The sequence below is a fragment of the Pocillopora damicornis genome, chromosome 4 (assembly GCF_964200805.1).
Source record: "Pocillopora damicornis chromosome 4, jaPocDami1.2, whole genome shotgun sequence".
Lineage (NCBI taxonomy): Eukaryota > Metazoa > Cnidaria > Anthozoa > Scleractinia > Pocilloporidae > Pocillopora > Pocillopora damicornis.
In genome coordinates this window covers 26,814,480-26,833,343 of record NC_142673.1, presented here as the reverse complement: position 1 = coordinate 26,833,343, position 18,864 = coordinate 26,814,480, and the positions used below count along the sequence as shown (strand labels likewise).

General features: G+C 38.0%; 3 protein-coding genes across 5 annotated transcripts; 1 reads left to right on the top strand and 2 right to left on the bottom strand.

Moving 5' to 3' along the window:
• The first annotated feature begins 49 nt into the window (after nucleotides 1-49).
• LOC113667378 (uncharacterized protein CXorf65 homolog) lies at nucleotides 50-3,473 on the top strand. 2 transcript variants are annotated; one of them, XM_027183196.2, is made up of 5 exons: nucleotides 50-275; nucleotides 951-1,037; nucleotides 2,093-2,209; nucleotides 2,319-2,387; nucleotides 2,677-3,473. In XM_027183196.2, exons 1-5 carry the CDS (start codon nucleotides 251-253, stop codon nucleotides 2,937-2,939), a joined length of 561 nt encoding a protein of 186 aa, XP_027038997.2. In that variant the 5' UTR covers nucleotides 50-250; the 3' UTR covers nucleotides 2,940-3,473. The 2 variants fall into 2 exon arrangements, with proteins under 2 accessions (XP_027038997.2, XP_089061226.1); XM_089205100.1 differs by lacking the exon at nucleotides 951-1,037 and having other exon boundaries at nucleotides 72-275.
• On the bottom strand, nucleotides 3,408-7,988 carry LOC113667376 (G protein-coupled receptor 161B). Of its 2 annotated transcripts, none has more exons than XM_027183193.2 (3): nucleotides 7,833-7,988; nucleotides 7,119-7,261; nucleotides 3,408-5,427 (listed from the first exon to the last, which is right to left on the bottom strand). In XM_027183193.2, the coding sequence occupies exon 3, from the start codon at nucleotides 5,381-5,383 to the stop codon at nucleotides 4,124-4,126; it is 1,260 nt and encodes a 419-aa protein (XP_027038994.2). In that variant the 5' UTR covers nucleotides 5,384-5,427; nucleotides 7,119-7,261; nucleotides 7,833-7,988; the 3' UTR covers nucleotides 3,408-4,123. The 2 variants fall into 2 exon arrangements, with proteins under 2 accessions (XP_027038994.2, XP_027038995.2); XM_027183194.2 differs by lacking the exon at nucleotides 7,833-7,988 and adding an exon at nucleotides 7,516-7,628.
• Nucleotides 7,989-8,178: 190 nt separating this feature from the next.
• On the bottom strand, nucleotides 8,179-18,861 carry LOC113667377 (stomatin-like protein stl-1). Its single transcript, XM_027183195.2, has 14 exons — nucleotides 18,623-18,861; nucleotides 15,843-15,920; nucleotides 15,095-15,169; nucleotides 14,875-14,974; nucleotides 14,449-14,507; nucleotides 13,686-13,758; nucleotides 13,506-13,565; nucleotides 12,883-12,939; nucleotides 12,272-12,318; nucleotides 11,426-11,471; nucleotides 11,192-11,290; nucleotides 10,811-10,890; nucleotides 10,095-10,223; nucleotides 8,179-9,364 (listed from the first exon to the last, which is right to left on the bottom strand). The coding sequence occupies exons 1-14, from the start codon at nucleotides 18,668-18,670 to the stop codon at nucleotides 9,077-9,079; spliced, it is 1,239 nt and encodes a 412-aa protein (XP_027038996.2). The 5' UTR covers nucleotides 18,671-18,861; the 3' UTR covers nucleotides 8,179-9,076.
• Between the last annotated feature and the right edge of the window lie 3 nt (nucleotides 18,862-18,864).

Genomic DNA, 18,864 nt, shown 5'->3' with positions numbered 1-18,864 from the left:
GAGAGTGACGGTTGGTTGAGAACGAGGCTTAAGCGCTGAGAACGAGGCTGAAATAGCAGGTGCAGAAATACACTATTAGGTATAATTCACGTTTCTAAGGCAAACATTGGCGGTGAGGCGTCTTTTATTTTCTAGCAGTATTCCTCAGAGAAAAGAAACAAGGATTCGCTTGGGCCTGTCATTTCCCCAAACTGACCTTCTACTCGCAGCGGTTCCTTCGAAAGAGTGATTCAACCAAAGTCTCAACAACATGTTCATAACAGTGAAATTTGCAGGTTTGGTGAATTTTTTAGGCACATTGACTAATAAATATCGACTTGCTTGCGAAAATACGGTTAACATATTGCGCTACTGAAAAGAACCACACGAAAAATTCTTGAGCACCGAGGGGATCATCATTTCGAGGTGATGCATTAGACGCAATTGAGAATTTTTTCAAAAATGGCTAAAGGAAAAATGCTTTATTGTGCTCCACAGGCGGGTGAATAACCTTAAAGGTCTTTAATTGAACAATGAATTTTTTTTCTTGAAGTACTTAAGGACTTTTTTCAAGGATTTTATGGGGAATCTTTACCGTTATAATGTGACCAAAAGGTTTCCCAGCTCTGTCTTTTTAATCAGGACTGAATAAAATTATATTGGAAATACAACCGTCCGATATGGAAATTAAGTCATTTCCTCGACCGTAAATAGATTTTCTATTTACTAGGAAGATGCCCGATGTGTTTACCTTTCGGCTTAATCATAATGTGTTGAAATTGTCAGCGAAATTACACAAATCATTTCCTGTTCACAATTTCATGTTAAAAATCTTTGTTCACGCACCAGTAAATTTATTGATTATCCGAGGGCTTATTGGAAGATCAGTAAGTCAATTCCCACGTTTTATTCCATACATATGTAGATTCTATTTATTCTCAAATTGTTTGACTGATTCAATTTTTTTTCAGATGACAAAACCGAACTTTTCAACCCGAATTGCAGAAATTGCCTACTGCTGAGTAATATCAAAGAAAGATGTGACTGTGAAGATGACGGTGAAAAGAGAGTTTTTTTTTTTTTCTCAAACTTTAGCATGGAATTAAAACTTTGAAATTTTTTTTGACCCCATCCGAAATTCATGTCAATATTTAGACATAATAAAATTCAGAACTTAGCAACTTCGTCGGCAGTTCACAAGAATTATTGGCAGAAAATTGCCAAAATACGTGGAACCTAGATATAGTGCCTTCGGCGGGATTCCTTGTAAAAGATAACACTCAACATGATATTGAATGGAAAACACCGTTTGCCGCTTCTGCGGTTTTTGCGTGCGTTAATGACAATTGTGTTTCTTCGTCGCTGAATCCATTCAGGAAGGAGTGGGTGAACACACCTAAAAGGAAACTGACTCATAAAAAGGCGTCAATTGTTTTTGTTTATTTAAACGATGATCCAATTCGTGGGAGGATCACAGGAGCTAGATCAAGGGAAGATTTCGATACTAGAATAGGATCGCGCTTGAAAATTAAAACATTTCTAAAAAAATTTTCGAATGAAACGTTCGAAGATGATATATGATACTGGAAAAGGAAATGAAAAAAATCTAAAGAAAGAAGACGAACACCTACAGAGTTACTCTTGAAGAAAGGTTAATTTGCATATGGCACTTGGCTACCTGTTACTTTCACGATCGTTCGCCATATTGCCTGCCGGTATTCTTTACCCACCAATAAATCTTTAAAACTTGAGTGGGTTTTGCTCTACCGTGATTGGTCCAGAAAACACGCGCTACTCTCTCAACCAATTACATGCAAAACTATCCCCAATCACAACTTGGTCGCCCGCGTTTTCCCGCGCTTTAGGCGGTTTGCTTGTTTTTATTTTGAATCCTCATTGGCTCTTTAGGATATTTTCCTTTCTTCTGATTGGCTTTTTTAATTATAATTGGGTTTGGGTTTTACGACACTCATTCGAAAAGTTCATTTATTTAAAGTTATTCAAGTATGTTCTTCGTCCATTCGTAAGTTTAAGATTAATTTAATACCAGGGTTATATTAGACATTGTACGGGAGAACTTACCACTTGACTGCACGACAAAATTTTCCTTCAGATTTTATCGACCTCTCTGATGAAAGTGGATCGCTAAAGAATCTTCAAAGTCACCCAATGGATTATGGGACAAAATACTTGAATGAAAGAGAGATTCTTATTCTTGTAAAAGGGGAAAGTAAGTTTTGCAATTATGTGTTTTTTACCTTACAACCTCGCTTATTCTTTCCCTTAGCCTCTAGTCATAGTTTCTAACCTAATTATTATTTCTTCTTGTTTTGCAATAGAAACAGACGGAGAAAATATGACGTTTGTACCGTTACTGGAAGGAATGGAGACAAATAAGGCATTTCTCGGTAAGTGGTTTAAAATCTGATGTTAGCAGGCTTCTCAATTGATCACCGCAAAACCAAAAGTAAACAAGCCAACACAGCCAATCAGAACAAAGTGAATACATGCAAATTAAACGTCCTCTTGTATTGAAAACGCCGGAAAACGTGCGGACCGAGGTGCACTTGATTTGAGTTTGTATCGAGTTTATAAGAAACCTACAGCTATCGTAGATATTGATAAAATTGCAAAATTCTGCCTTCATTTGTTTTCAATTTGCAACTTGATTGCAAATGTTCCCCATGTTTTTTTTAGAGCGGCTTAATCCACCACCACCAAAACCAGAGAAAATCCGCTCAACAGCAAGGGATTCCCCGAGCAGACTTCAAGTTGAAGGGGCACGTGGAAAGAGAGCGTCACTCGCACCCAGGCCGAAACAAAACCAACTGGCACCTCCGGTGAGCTCCTCAAGGGCCCTTTCCCCGGGAAGGAGAGGCAGCAGAATGAGGAGCCAAAGTGTACAGCTAGCGCAAGCCCCATTAAGTTCTTCGCTTAATTCAGCAAGACGTGCTCGGTAACCTATATATGGTATTTTTATCATTATAGCTTTCTTTGGATGCAAGGATTACAAAAAGAGGTATTTTTTGGCATAAAAGTGATCCATGTTAGTTTGTGAGTGATAGTCGAGTCTCAACGTTAACTCCGGCAGATAATTATGGTGTGAGCACAAAGTAAGGTTCCACATCCTACCATAGGAAGAGGAGAAAGAGCTTTCCTTTGCTAGATATTCGCCAGGATTGCTCCAAGAATTTTCTCGCCGAAACTTCTCCTTACTCCACACAGAAAGGTCTGTCCTGATATCGTATAAAGAACTGTGTAAATTGTTCATCCTTGTCCAACACGGACATGTCAGTTTTTTTTCAACAAGGAGGCTCGTCGAACAAAAACTCATATTGGTTTTCCATCTACACCACGCCAAGAAAAACATTTCAACCACATTTTACTTAGTTTAAAAGAAAATACTCATTACCGAAAGAAACTCAAGGTTTTCAAAATATTTCGTCGTTCTTTAATAAATAGAGGCTTGAAAATAAATAACCACTTTATAGCTATTCTCCTTCCATTGCATTTAAAATCTATTGTACTTGTATTTACGATTTGTAAACTATGTCTTCTAGTGTGTCTCTTCAATCGCACTTTTGATCTTTTATCGAAATTCTTCTTCTTTCTTGTTATAGACCCGAGCTAAATCAAGAAGATTTAGATTACATCCATTTTAATATATGTGGTGATCCTTGCATTCTGATAAGCTCTTATTGGTGCGATTTATTCACGAATCGCACGCACCACGTTTTGCTCTAAATCGCATCTTTCCCTCAGCGAACGAGGAAGCTTTACCAAGATACAACAACTAATCAGATCTCGAGGTTTGTTCAAAGAAACCAAACAAATTGCAACAAAATGAAAAACAGCTTAATTTGCAACTTTCTACGAACCAGCCCACTACTGTAACAGTACGATATTTTTACGGACTAAAATCCTATATCTGACCAACTGAATTTTGCGATTTCAAAATGGATGTAATAAAGTAGTAATTGAACTTTGTGTCGGGGAATTTTGTTCTGAAATCATACAAGTAATTTAACATCAAACTTGTGCTGCGCACTCGTTTGATTTTGAAATTACGCATATGATTTCAGGCCAAATTGTACTGCACTTAGTTCAGTTACTATTATAAATACTTTCCTGTTCCTGAACCCCATTAACATTCGGAATCTGGTCCCAGGGTATTCCTTCCTCGTCTAGTTGTTGCAGCGTCAGGCCTGGTGTCTAAATCACTATCGCAACATTTACATAGCTGACAAGCGAACTGGCCTATCGTAGACTTGAGAACAACTCTTCTTATTTGGCGATTAAAAAACCCATACAGCATAGGATTGACAGCTGTCATGCAAACAAACAAAAATGTCACAAAGAAATCTAACCCGTTGGAAGCGGTCTTCTGAGAAGCACCCGACCAAATACCGACGATGTAATACGGTGCCAAGTTAATGACAAAAGTTAAAAGCAGAACAAGAGCATTCTGCACCGTTTTCTGCTCATAGATGGAACTCTGGCGCGTTAGACTTCGCGTTATAACTTCTCTTCGCCTTCTCATTTCTTCCCTTTGGAGGGCATTGTCTCTCCTTGAGGGAGATAGCTCGAAGGAATACGACCTCGATGTGGCCGGTGAAGAGACATTTCCTCTTTCCGAAGTAGAAGGAGAGGAATTACTACCTTGTGAATTGTTCCTCGATAAGCAACATGCCAGTTTCTGACACAGAGTTTGCGAACGTTGATACGTAAAACTACCCTGATCACTCAGTCCACGAAGTGTATTGTAGTCCGTCTTTTTTCTTTGACGTTTTGTCTTCAAATAAATAGCACGATAGATATAGAAAAGAATCCCGAGCGGCACAAAAAAACTAATCACCACGAGATATACAGAATATACCAGGTCCGGTCCGCCATCTTGCCAATCGACTGAGCAAAATGCTTTGCCAGGAATATATCTGTATGAATTCCAACCAAACAAGGGTGGAACGGCGGTCACTAACGACGTGAACCACACAAATGCTACCATTGTTTTTGCTCGACGAACACTTATTGTGTCAGATAGAGGCTTGACGATGAGATAATAACGATGAATTGCAATAAGTACTATGGAAAAATTGGACGCCATTGATACCAGATTAATCAGCATGCCTGATATTTGACACCATGCGATATCGAATGGCCAATGATCCACTATTAACGATGCCATGGTGTAAGGAGTGTGCAGGAGGACAAAACTAAGGTTGGCAACTGCTAACGAGAAAGGGAACAGATTTGAAGAGGTCTTTAAACGGTAGGGCTGTAGCATGGCGTAACATATGGTGCTGTTTGCCACCAAAGCGATCACAAACAAGATACCAAGGAAGAAGACCTCGGCGACCTTCTCTGGTTGGGAGCGGCTGGTTGGTGAAGCCAGAAGGCCAGTCATTCTTTTAACCCTGGGTTTGCAGACGAACTACTTTCATCCATAAGCTGAAAAAGACAAAACCTTTAGATGAGCCTGATAATGTAAATTGGCCAAAGTAAGGAGTTTTTAAAGCTAACGTCCGAAAGTTTTTCGGTCAGAGCGAATGACGAAGATCTAACTTCCGAAAGTCAGCTTGAGAAACTCCAACCAACGGTGGCCAATTTACAGTATCAACTCAGGTGATATCTACCACCAACGCAGCACCACATTTTCTTTAGAAACTTGACCCCTGTAGATGAGCATGTTTCGTTTTTCTATTTTTCCTTTTTCATCGGAGTTTTGTGTCATTCTGATTAATTTATTCGCCCATATTTTTAGCTACGCACATTCTTGACGAGTTTCGTGATGCTTTATAAACATGTTACTTTTAGACTAAAAGGATTGAAATACCGAAAAGAAAGGAAAGGAAGGAGTGGAATTCCTTTCATATAATTCCTTTTTGACAAAGATTTTCTCATAATCATAAAATACAATTATTCTCAACTTATCTATCCGTTTATCCACCAGATTTGCCGTTGTCAACTCACTTTTCGTTTCGACTCAACTAAGGCTAGACGCGCTCATTGCGAGCTAACGCTTGTCGTGAATAGTACATGTAATAAAATATCGCTAAGTTGCATAGAAACAAACAGCTTAGCCAAATGCGGAGCTCCAAAGACAGGCTACTGCTTATAGAATGTAAACTACAGGAGTTGAATTGTTTTTGACGGTAAATTCAGCCAATGTAAACAAGTCAAACTCGCGAAGGACGAAGTTGACTAAACACTGCGGATAATTTATGCTCGCTCTTAAAACCAGCCTGAGAGTTCAAGTGCTGAGCAAACAATGCGCTGGCATATTATCGTTTTCAAGATAAAAGGCTTAAGATGAAATGGAGCTAATGAAAAAATTCCATTGCTATCAAAATCTCAGGCAGTCCCTAATTTATCACAGTCCCGAAAGTTTTTTTTTTTAGTTATTTTTTTCCTTCCCGATCGACCTCAGCTTTCGTTTCCCAAGAGTTCAAGGCGAAGCGATTTTCTCAAACAATATACTACATGAGTTGTTAACATCCCTGCAACTTGTGTGGCTGTGCTATCGGCTCTTTAATGGTGTCACTCTCAAAGTTAAAAAATAATTAGAAAGAGTAATTAAAAATATTATATTTTAAGACATCAGATATGAATTATTCATTTGTCTTTGTCGATCGAGTGAAGACAAAAGAATGAGTCTTGCGTTACCCTAAATTAAAGTCTTTGAAAGAGATTTTCTTTAAAGCCGATTAAATTAAAACCAGGCAATATGTTACAAATATTTTAAACACATCGACCGAGTTCTTGGTCGAATTTTTGTTGAGTTTAGTTACCTAATTAAACGCTGACTCATTGCTTCAAATAGTTTTTGGCAGTTTGTGAATTAATTAAAATACAACAGGACGATTTCTTAGAAAAATTAACTCAAAAATTCTTTTCAAACATCGTTAAAGAGCAATTCCGAATACTAAACGATGTACATGAGTTTTGGCGGCTTTGAGATTTCAGCAATGTCGGCCGATCTTAGTGTTTACATTAGCTTGTCTAACCTAAGAGTTTGTAAACTATTCATAGTTCATATTCAACTCAATTGCAACTACAATTATCAAGCGCCAACTATCTCCGGCAAAAATTGCAATGATTAAAGGAACTTCAAACTATGAGAATTTGACTATTCTGCTTACCTCTCGAGTGTCAGCCTTGACTGTCGGCGCGGTGGAACTTCTGCTACGGAAAACCGCGTTTAATTTTGTGTTAACTGACACAATAACTCAAACATGGGTCGTCCTCGATTCTATCTGGAGATCTCACCTTTCTTTCTTCGATTCTGCAAAAGGTCAAGACATCTTTGTCACCCTAAAAACTATTCCGTGATCGAGGGTTCGTACAAAATTTACAGAATTGCGCCTGAAGTGTCTCGCAGTCCTCTAACCGCAATAAACCGTGACCACAAAATATTAGCCGACGAGTTTACAGATCGTTTGTTTGCATTTGAAAGGCAATTAAGTACTGAGAACAAAGGATTGAAGTATGGTTCAGACAGCTCTGACCATTAGTTAATAATAGCCGTAAATAATTTACCTGGTGTTGTTTACAAGTTAAGTTGAACTGACTATTTTAGGTTGTCGGCAGTCTCAAGAGTTGATCAGTCCTAAATTTAACCGCCCCAAAAGCGCTCAAATATCGTGAAACAAACCAGCTGACTCAATGAAATTTAAATTACTAAGATTTCGGTTTTTTTTGCGTTGTCAAAAATATTGTTTGGATAACCGGTTTGGGGTTTTTGAGAGATGTCATCGAAAGCAATTTACCGCATGGCATTGCGGTATTTCCAATTGTGGACTCGCCTTTCTTGTTCAGGGTAACTTTCAATAAGTAACTCGGAATTACAAAGATACCTTTTTGAGCTTCTGAACTGACAACCGGTACCACTGGACCCTGGCTGAAATTTAAATTGTCAATCGTATCATCCGTATCGACAACTCTTACTGGTCGATGAAGACTCTGGTCAACGAGAAAAGACAATGCATACTTATTTCCTCTGAATTAATTTTACTTCCATTTCTATCATGAGGTAATCATGGGTTTTCGCAGTCTTATTTCTTTTTCTTTCCTTTTACTTAATCTACAGACTTTTGACCAGCTTTTCATTAATTTTTTGACTGACAGTGTCATGTGATCACCAGCTGCAAAGAGCTTGTTGGGGATGGGCAGATTATTGTTAGAAAGCAGGCCAACTCATTGTTTCCTTTTTAACTAGTCATGCTGTTTAATCCAGTCACGTAATGAAGGCAACCTGTCGCAACACGTTGATACGTCTTTAGGGAGCGCGCTGGGTGCCAAAACCAAACAACAACTGCTAGTGAGACCTTCAAGAATGAAAGAATTGGGTACTTTGTAGGTCTTGGGCCATTTCAATTTGGGTTCGTGCACTCGAAACTGTTCAAAACGACAAGGAAAACAACAAAAGAGGCTTATAAAACGAAGGAAATCGATGTGAGTTGCGTAAAAACGCGAGCGTCCAAGTTTTATCGGTTTTACCTATACAATCCCGGATTACTCTAATAGCTCAGTTAAAAACCACTCACGCTTCATCACGAAACTCTTTAGCCTTGTGAACTGATTTTGTTTGAAATTCAATCCTCAACATAATGGCATGCTTTTATTATGTCGCAAAGGTTTAGGCACTCCCTTCACCTTAGAGCGACGTTCGCGCCATCTTTTCACATTAATCAAGAGTTTCATGAGGCAAATTTCTTCAGCGATTCTACCCTGATAACACAAAGAGCAACAGTAGCCAAGCGACCCATTCGCGCAAATTAGTCGCACCAAGTGTTAAATTAGTAAAGAATCCCCTGTTAATTTCATCTTGTTAATAAAGTTGGTACGAACTATCATGAAAATTAAAAATATCATAGGAAATTTCAGTACTCTTGCCAAAAGGTGTCTTTTATCCCGGATTACTTCTTTGTTTAGTTCTGATGAACGTCCTTCAATAATGACCTTTATTTAGCTTGCGCCTGAAAAATTTGATTCAAATGTAGCGCATAAAGTCAGCGTGAACGGGTTCATGGCAGTTCTGCTTTATGCTCGATTTCTTGATGAAATTGCGTGAACAACGCGGGATAGACTAATTGTTAATTCATGAAAAGTCCCGTGCGCGAGTTGGTGAAGAAGCCGCAGTGAAATGTGATCTTGAAGAGACTGGGTTCCATCTCATGTGTGAATCCGCTGGAGAACCCTCGACTTGCCGAAAATCTCTTGCAGCAGAAGCAGACGATTTGTCTTTTTGCGTGTCCCCGTCACCTCCCTTCTGTGTTTGGTCGCCGCCTGCGCTCGCACTATCTGTTGAAGAATCGGTTAACCCACCGGAAGGGGGTGGGGGGTCATTCTTAGGCTTCCCTGTGACCTGGCCATAAACCGCCAAAGCCTGTAAAGCAACAGAAGAGATGAGATGTAACGACTACTTTTTTTCCCCCAGACGAATGCTCTAATTCATTCCCAGAATAGCATTTCCCAAATTTCACTTTCCAACAGAAATCGTTTTGACAAATTGACAACTGCCAGTAACAGGATGCTGAGCCCGGAATCAATCCATTCTTTAACAAAACCTTTATCATGATAGGGCAACATTGTAACGTCTCTAAGTCAGTAACGACGATGATTCAACAATTTATAGACGGAAGTAAGCGTGTTTCGTCTCAATGCCCTACGGCTAAACACAGGAAGATGGCGACACTACGTTTCTCTAACAGCCGCCAGAACTCAAACATGGTATTAAATGAGCACTGTTTGATTCTTGAGCTGCGTAGGTAAAGGAGCTTAATAAAGCTGTGTAAGACAAGTTAAAGAAAAATAATCAACATACGAACAAACAAACAGACAGTTATACAGACGCTTAAACTGAACAGACAGTTAAGGATCCTAATAGATTTACACAGAGAGCACACGTCACTTGGGCAAATAGGCCTTTATCATTGGAGCCTAGGCTCGAGCGTTTCTTCGTTTCAAATCTCCCCGCGGACGGAAAACCCGCGCCACGCGACACTTACAATGGGTACCTGCTCGCAAGCTACTCAAAAAAACCATAAGTTTTGACCCAAAGATGTGCTGTCTTTGTAACAGTTGTCTATGAACAACACTAGTAAAATGGCTCTCACCTGTGCCACCATTGAACCCGCGTCTCCCACATTAGCTGGTAACACCACCGTGTTGTTTGTTTTAGCCAGATTAGAGAATGCGTTTACGTACTGTTCAGCGACATTGAGCGTAGCTGCTCTCTCACCTAACTAGAATAAGATCAGTGAATTGGTTAAAAAATGTTTCCCATTGCAATCTGTTAATAGACGAGATAACGCGGAAAAGGTTCCATTGCTAACGTTCACTCCTAAGTAATGCTGCCTAGAGACTACCGAAAAAAACACAAGAACTGCAAACGTACATGTTCTTAGATGTAAAAAACAAATGACCCATCAGTAGATTACGCTATGTCTACGAATATATTACCCTTTACATCCCAGCATCAGTATGCATATTCTCCATACTGTTCTCTATACATTTCCTAAGGTGCTGACAGGGAGAATTTGTTTAATAATTCACAACTTCTTTAGTAGGTGATCATTTCCTTTATTCTCGTGACCTGAATGTGTGCTTCAGGGGTGATATTGTGAGAAGAAATTAGATGCTGGTCACTATTAGGGGTAAAAGGATTGAGTGGACAATTATGGAGGTCTCTCCTTTGAACCTCGGAGGAGGAGAAGCATTTTATTCCTTGTTTTCCCGGTAGTTTTCTTGTTTACATACATCCTATTGGAAGTATCATACCTCATCACAAAAAATAAACACGGTTCGTTTAAACAAACGCACTCGAACACACCTGCCGTTGAAGGGCCAAAGAGACTTTTTCAATTCCTTCCGCGCGAGCTGTCGCCTTTGCAACAATTGCATTCGCTTCACCTGTATGGTAAAGGTTACATAGGTCAAATTAAACTTATTTTCCTTTTCTCGTGTCAACGTTTTCTGTACAAGCACAATCGTTTCATTACAGCGCGCTCACGTTTTCCGTGGGGGTAAACAATTGCGAACGGTTTCCATTCTCGCCCTAACGTCATCTTTACACCCGCCTCTGTTTTCTACTCTCGCTAAAAGATTTTCTACGCGCGCGCAGCTGTTTGCACATTACGCGCAAAGCTACTATGTTGATTTAAACATGCGCCACCTTTGGTGATTCAGAGAAATGTAGAAAGCAGTAAGTTACCAGTAGCAATGTTTATCTGTTCCATCTTCCTTGCTTCAGATGCTAAAATCTGACTTTGTTTTTTCCCTTCTGCGACATTGATGGCGGCTTCTCTTTCACCTTAAAGCCAACAAAACGGTACAAATAAATTCTGAAAAAGCAATTGACACAGTTAATGATTATCAAGGACTTTATGCTGCTAATAAAGGCAAGAGGGAAAGCGTTAGAAATACGTGTTACCTTTTTTTTTCTTACCTTCTGATTTCAACACTGCAGCACGTTTCATCCTCTCAGCTTCCACCTGAGCCGATAGAATACAGAAATTACTTCAAATGTCTTTATAAGCTAGCAACAGTGTTCAACCGTTTACACACAACGCTGGTAAATATAAAGAGGAGTGGCAAGGGGCCATTTTTCTCAGATTTTCGCGAAGCGAAACTGAAACCAATCACTTAAATTTTCCCGCGCATCAGGCAATAGTTGCTTTCCGCATTGGCGCCTTGTGATTTTCCTTTGTTCTAATTTCTTTGGGTTTGGTTTCACGACACTTAATCAAAAAGCGTTCTAAAAGGAAACTGTTAACAGTAAGGAAGACTTCTGATTCAAACGAACAACCAGGGGGGAGGAGTGATGTAACCAACGAAGGCTACCTGCAATGTTCATTATAATAGCATCGCAAAAAACGATTTTTTATGTCCATGTGTGCTGTTTATTTGGCGTACTTTCAGTTTGCTTCGTCTCAATGCATTATTGCAGAAAACATCAAGATAGCGACAAACGTTTTGTTTTAACTTTTGCAGCAAAGTAATCCACAAACAGCACAGAGCAACGTGAACTGTTTGTTGCAGTAGCTGCTGTTTTAGCAAGATATTATTACATTGGGCTAAGCGTGGCATTCAAAATTGATTGATACTTGCAGTTTTCCATTGTGTTTTGATATTTTTCATAGTCATTGACTGGCTACACTTTTTGAGGAAGGGGAGGAAGATTGGAATGATTGACCTTAAGGGTTTGGGTAATCTGAGTGCTTCTTATACTATCTAATATTTTCACAACTTGTACCATTTAAGTCTTGGTGTCAACTGAAGAAATTTGCCATACCTGCATTTGCATAGCCTCAACTACTGTGTTTGGAAGCTGAATATCCCCTGAAAAAAAGAAATCATTGCATGTCCTCAAAAGCCTCACATCTATCATATTTTTTGAACATTGACATTAACCTTTTTATCCCTTCAATCGATAAGCATCTAATTTCTCCCAATAAGGTTGTAACAATAGAGGAAATGATGGCAAACTCAAGAAGCCCTTGATTATTAGAAAAATTCTCCATATAAATACCAAAGGTAATGTATTAAGAAGAGTATGGAAAACTTAAATATTGATTACTGGGTGTTAAGGGTTAAGTCCAACAAAACAACTGATAACACTTCATGACATGGGAGTACGTCTACTCCACCTCGCTAAAATGTTGGTCCTTTGCAAGGACCATTCAGCACTTTTCAGGTTTAACTGACAGAACACTGGCAACCATTTGTATTCCTAAGTCAAAGGAGGTTCTGTGGGAGTTCAGAACCTTATGTGAGAGCACAACACAAAGGGCACATCATGCAGATCTCAATCTTGATCGTGAGACCAGAAATCCAGCCACTGAAACAAGCTAACCATACCCCAACCTTTTTTCAATATACAGTAAACAGTACTGTTACACTTACGGATTTCGTATCTCAGGCATCTTATTCCCCAAACTTCAGCAGCATGGTTGATGGCCTCTAAAGGGAAAAAGATACCATTCAAGTTCAGAATTTGAAAAAACCAAAGTGCACACACCTTACAATATATAAGTAATCATCATTGTTAAACAGTATTTTTTCCCTTTCTTTCAGTCCAATTAATTGGCAATAAATGCACCATGTGCTTACTCAATTCACTGTTTACTAACAGACTCATGAGAGACAGGTAAGTGTCTCTTCACTGTTTCTTTCTTGTTATGTGTTCGGGCATAGCCTTTAAATCTAGATAACCAATTACAGGATATTTTTACACCAACAGCTATCAAAAGTTTTAGCCAATTGTAGGTAAAAAAGAGGTAGTTCACACTCATAAATAATGTCAGAAATTTTCCGAGGGGAGAGGTACTTCATTTTTACCAGATAGACTTTGTACATACACTGTAGTGACTAACAATTATCACATACTGGTACCTGAGCCACAGTACAGCAACTTATTTAGTGGAAAGCTGAATCAACGTTTTAACATTGCTGACTGCGGTTTTTCTTTTAGCAAATCTTCCTCTTTTCAAGATTACAGCATCACCCAAGAAGACACTAGATCTCACCTACTATGTTGTGATTCAGTCTTTCTCGTTCTTGAAACACATGATCTAAACTTATTTTACCTGCAATGTAAGAGTAACAAGACTCAGGAACATTTCAAAGAATTTCAGACATGATGTCAATTTCAGACTCGATGTACCTGTACAAATCTTAGCTTAATACTTAGGTGACATGATATTTACCCAATTCAGACCTCATGGTCGTCTGAGCCAACTGCGTTACAGCATACTCTGGGTCTTCCACTCCATATGAAGCCTAGTATTTGACAAAAAATACAAAACTCAAGATCATAAGGTTCTAAAAAATATTATCAATGATTTAAAGCTCAGTTTTGAGTACTAAAAATATCAGTTTGCTTCGTCTCAGTGTATTATTATAGAATGCACCAAGATAGCGACAAAAATTTTTAATTTTGCAGCCAAAATAATCCACAAACAGTACAAGAAAATTAAACTGTTTGCTGCAGTAGCTGCATTGAAAGTTATTAACAAGAAAGCCAATTTTTCTTTTTAATAAATATATTTAATTTGCTGGATACTAGTTCTGTTTATTCTCTTACATTCACTTTCCATTGGAAAAGTTCCTTACCAGTTAGCAAAACTCAACATTTGTTTTTTAATACTCAAAATACAGAGGACATTACCTAACTGCTAACAGCTGGTCAGTTTTTATCTTGGACTAAATTTCCAAGCTATCATGTTCCATAGTTGAGCCAACATCTTCCATTAAATTTTGAGTAAGAGGAAGTTTGTAGCAACAAAACTACTCTAACATGTTAAAAGAGTTTTGGGTGCAAAGTTTTTGTGTTCTATTCTCTACATATTAAGTAGTTTTGTCAGTAATAATGGCAGATCAGTCATACCAACTGACAGTACAATCTTATGGTTTTTGTGGAAAAACAGAGGAAATGTTCACAGTCTGGAAGAAAAATCATGTAAAACCAACCTTGAATGGATCAACCACTCGCAGATACAACACACCATCAAGATGAAGAGTGACATTATCTATGATGAACAACCACAATGTTCAGAGTGATGAGTTACCTTCAGTTAGTAATTTATGAAGTTAACAAGAAAGTACCCACAAAAATTAAAATAGAATGAGGAAAGGAAAACACTAAAATTAAATCAAATCAATTTAAACTTGTAATAACTGTAAGATTTTGGCCCACTTGCAATACAATCAAGTTATCAGATGCTATTACATTTAGTTATCAGACAACTATTTAACTCCAAAATACAAACAAATAAACACAACAAAGAAGAAAGTATCTAAAAAAAAGTTTTATCGCCGGACTACAACTGTAATATTACAATTAGTTCTTGTTTCCTAAGGTGCATCTACATACTTAAGAGCAACTTAAGTTCTTACCAAGCGTGATGGCAGACTGTGAAGGAATTTCAATGGCAATTTCCTTTAGGCTTTGCACATATTTAATATCATCAATAACTGGAAGGAGAATAGCAAGACCCTGGAGAGAAAGTTAGTTGACAATGCAAGATTGTATTATAATTCTGTGGGAATGGCATTAAAAGGGGAGTTTTTCTTAAAAGCTCAATACCTTTTTCTCGCATAATAAGTTTGTACTTACTGGTTCCAAGATTCTGTTAAATTTACCAAATCTTTCAATTATCCAAGCCTCTTGCTGAGGAACAAATTTAACCACCTAAAATAAGAAACATCATTCAACAAAGGCATATGCATAAAATGCCACAATCAATAAGATGATTGAAATATTTTGGTTAAAACGTCTCCTTGATATCTCTCTCTTTAAAAGAGTTACAGTGCAGAGTTACAAATTACCCTGTTTTGATAAACAAACATGGTGCAGCAATTTTGTTGGCAGAGTGAACCAGATTTTGCCAAAAATTAGGGAAATAACTTGCAGATGGGATATTAAAAGAGAAAAATGTGGCATGATGCATCCCAAGAACTTGTGATGGTTTGAGAGTGAGATTAGATTGAGGTTATAATAAAGTTTAGTCACATATGTGACAAAGAAGTCATTTTCTTTTGTTCTAAGTGGTGAAATCTCAATAGCACACTGCAAGTCTTTTCCAGGCTATGACACTGATTGGATTAGCTTATCCAGTTGAGCTCATAGCCTAAAAGACTGGCAGTTAATAATGGAAATTTTGTTGTCCATATTGAGGGTGACTACATCATGAGACAATCAATTATTCTTTATTATCAGTTCATCTGCCTTAGATGACCACATCTGTTTTATAAAATCAATTGAGGTTGTTGGTGGTTCATGATCTCTGTCTTAGGCATATTCCTCTACTGTATGCATTTATTCAGCAGAACATAATAATAACTGTTGTAGCAATTTCACTTACAGTGTTGACAGGAAGTTTTTTCTTTGTCCTGCTGTAGCCATATGCCATGGTTCTGATGGCAAACTTTGACTGGAAATTCTGCAATTTAAAATAGATTATAGAGGAGGGCATTGGGGCCTATTAGAAACTGCAAAACCATAGAAAAATCATCCAAAATGAAAAAACTGAAAAAAATTTATCAAAACTGGAAACCACATGCAAAATTGTCAAAACCAATACATTTTCACACCCCAGTTATTAAAACCCTGATCGATCTGATACAATAGGGATAAGTGGAGCATACAAAGTAAACTACACTAATTTCATCACAGGATTTATGAATACCATGGACTTGGCATTTGTATCTTCTAGTATCAGCTTAAATTAACAGCTGCTCTCTTGAGGACCTAGACTGTGGTCTCTGTGGACTCAGCAGCTGGTAATAGAGCCAAGCTAAATTAAGGAAATTCACACTAAAGTCCTCAATAGGATTGAAATTTTGCAGTCGCAAAAAGCTTTAGCTCTGGAAAGTTTCATCAAAAATCCTTAATCTAACATTTCCATTTGCAAACTAAGACCTGAAAGTTTGGAGATTCTATTGGAATGTTGAATCAATCAGTTATGTGTGGCCTGTAACTTAGTCACCAATTTTGAGGTGGTGTTGATAAAGAAACTCTGGCAATGTTCCGTGCCTAGCTGTACCCTACATGTAGCCGTAGGTAAATCCACAAACTGCAAAGATCACCAAAACTGAAAAACCAAAGTTTTTGGCACAAAAACCGAAAAAACGATCTAAAAAAATAGCCAAAACTGCAATACTGAAAATCCCCCCTCATGATATAAAATAATTAAATCTTTATACAGTAGTAATGCATAAAATGCAAATGAGGAAATTGTGTTGTGCATTAGATTCAAATGGACATGGAACATTTTCATTCTCTAGAAGGGCTGGGAAGAATTTTACAAGAAATTTTGTGTGCAAGAGTGGAGGATAAAATGATCTCAAAACTTCAAACCAGCTAGATGCGTTTATTTTCTAATTTTTGTTTCCTGTTCTTTTAACTTTGTTTGAAATTGGAGTTATATGGAAGTATTCTACATACAAACATACGAGACCTAGACTGCAGATGAGCTTTATTTTCACAACTTATAAATTCGAAGTTGCATGCACATGGGTATATGTTACTACAATATACACATTTATTGTTTTTTTAGAGGGCACGGTAACGAATCTTGCAATCTGATTGGTTCTTTACCCGGTCAGTATTTTCCTATTTCTGCCCACGGGCCGCGGTAACGCTTTCGTGAGTCGCCGAGTACATCCCAACTTTCGTTGTCATTTTTCATAAATATACCTCGTTTTCCGGCTGGGCAGTATTTTTAAGCAAACATGTCGGTCACTACCTCAAGCCGATAAATAACTTATGAATCCTCTCTTTTCTCTCTGTCAAATCACTTTGGTTGACAGAAAAATATTGGTTTCAGAATGAATTTGTATAAACAATAGTGTCATTACGTTGGTTGACAAGCGGCCTAAAAACCGTCTGCAATTAATTTTAATCGTTCACAAAAAGTACCCAGAAAGTTGAAACGTGAGGTATTTGGTTACAGTTAAACTGAACGATGGAACTTTCATTCATTTAATATCTGAATTTTCTCAAGCAATTTGTTCATAGTGAAAGAGCGAGCGAAGTTTTAATTTAAGTTCTACAACAAATATACGCTCCTGGTGAGTCTTTCCAATTCCGTTCAATTTGGACATTTGTACCTTAAATTGCACAACAGAAATTGAAGGAATTTTTTGAGAAAAGGCCGCATTACATTCCCTTGTGTCTCGTTGGAGTGCGCCGTTCGAATTTAGTTTTTGTGAAGGAAAGATCAGAGTTAAACACGCCATTACAGCAAACAAACGAGCAAACTCTCACAACTTCAAAATAAAAAAATTGAATTTACTCACAATTACTTTCCTCGCCGTTTACTTAATAAACAGAGGTAAATCTTCGTACATGAATGAATGGTCGATGAGAGCGAATAATACTTTCTGTTAGATCATTAACTGATTTTGAAGAAAACATTGTTGTGACAGTCCTTGCCAAACTAGTTCTGTTGGTTTTCAAATGTTCCTACGCTTTTTTTTTCTTGCGCGCTCTCTAATTGACAGGTGTCAGATTGTGACAGATACTTGTAAAAATAATGTTTCAAAGTTTGTTTGGAAGCCTTTTAAATCACCTTTATCGTTACGGAAATGAAAATGTTTCGCTGAGGTATCTCTCTTAAATTTGCATCACCTCTATTTTAACTACATTTACCCACTCAAAAATTGTTCAGTTTATGGAAGATCTTGCCGTATTTACGTCCATAAATCATTCGGGTTCTTTCGGAAAGAATTTCTTCAAGTTTAAAAACAATAAATATGTTATTTACCGGCTAAAGGTAGGTCCGTATGGTGAAAAACTGTGACCTCGGTCTTGAAAATGCTGCCCTCGGCCTACGGCCTCGGGCAGTATTTTCAAGACCTCGGTCACAGTTTTTCACCATACGGACCTCCCAGCCGGCAAATAACATATATGTATGGCATTTTTAATCATTCTCCGATCAACTAAGAACGATCACAAATCTGTTAAACGAGATCAAGGGACCACGGACTTCAAAAATTTGAAATCTAGAGTAGAAGAAAGGGAAGGAGTGAAAAAGTGCACTGAATTCAAATGTAAACTTTGTTATGTCACACAAATTAACAAATGGTCAGATCATGAGAGGAAGAGAACGGGGTAGAAGCTGATAGGGCGAGAAACGTTTACCTGAGAGGAAGCACCAGTGATTCTCTGTAGAACCCTTGAAGACAGCATGGTTAAATCTGTTACAAATTATTGCAGTTTTTCCTCCTTCTTAGCAGCTACTGGATTTGCAACAATTCCTAGAAATTTCATTGTACGGAAATAGAATGGTGAGTGAAGAGCACGTGTTACAGTAGGGTCAGAGAATGCTCTCCATCGGAAGAGGCGTAACGCATACAGGCCGCTGACAGAACTACCAGCTCAAA

What these genes read in the sequence shown, in the direction of transcription:
- LOC113667377 (XM_027183195.2), bottom strand. Translation starts at nt 18,670, where the DNA reads ATGCTGTCTTCAAGGGTTCTACAGAGAATCACTGGTGCTTCCTCTCAG. An exon ending in GACCATGAGGTCTGAATTGG is followed by an intron (nt 13,566 to 13,685) that starts GTAAATATCATG and finishes CTTACATTGCAG; the next exon opens with GTAAAATAAGTTTAGATCAT. An exon ending in ACTGAATCACAACATAGTAG is followed by an intron (nt 12,940 to 13,505) that starts GTGAGATCTAGT and finishes TTTTCCCTTTAG; the next exon opens with AGGCCATCAACCATGCTGCT.
- LOC113667376 (XM_027183193.2), bottom strand. Translation starts at nt 5,383, where the DNA reads ATGACTGGCCTTCTGGCTTCACCAACCAGCCGCTCCCAACCAGAGAAG.
- LOC113667378 (XM_027183196.2), top strand. Translation starts at nt 251, where the DNA reads ATGTTCATAACAGTGAAATTTGCAG. An exon ending in ATGTGACTGTGAAGATGACG is followed by an intron (nt 1,038 to 2,092) that starts GTGAAAAGAGAG and finishes ATTTTCCTTCAG; the next exon opens with ATTTTATCGACCTCTCTGAT. An exon ending in TATTCTTGTAAAAGGGGAAA is followed by an intron (nt 2,210 to 2,318) that starts GTAAGTTTTGCA and finishes GTTTTGCAATAG; the next exon opens with AAACAGACGGAGAAAATATG.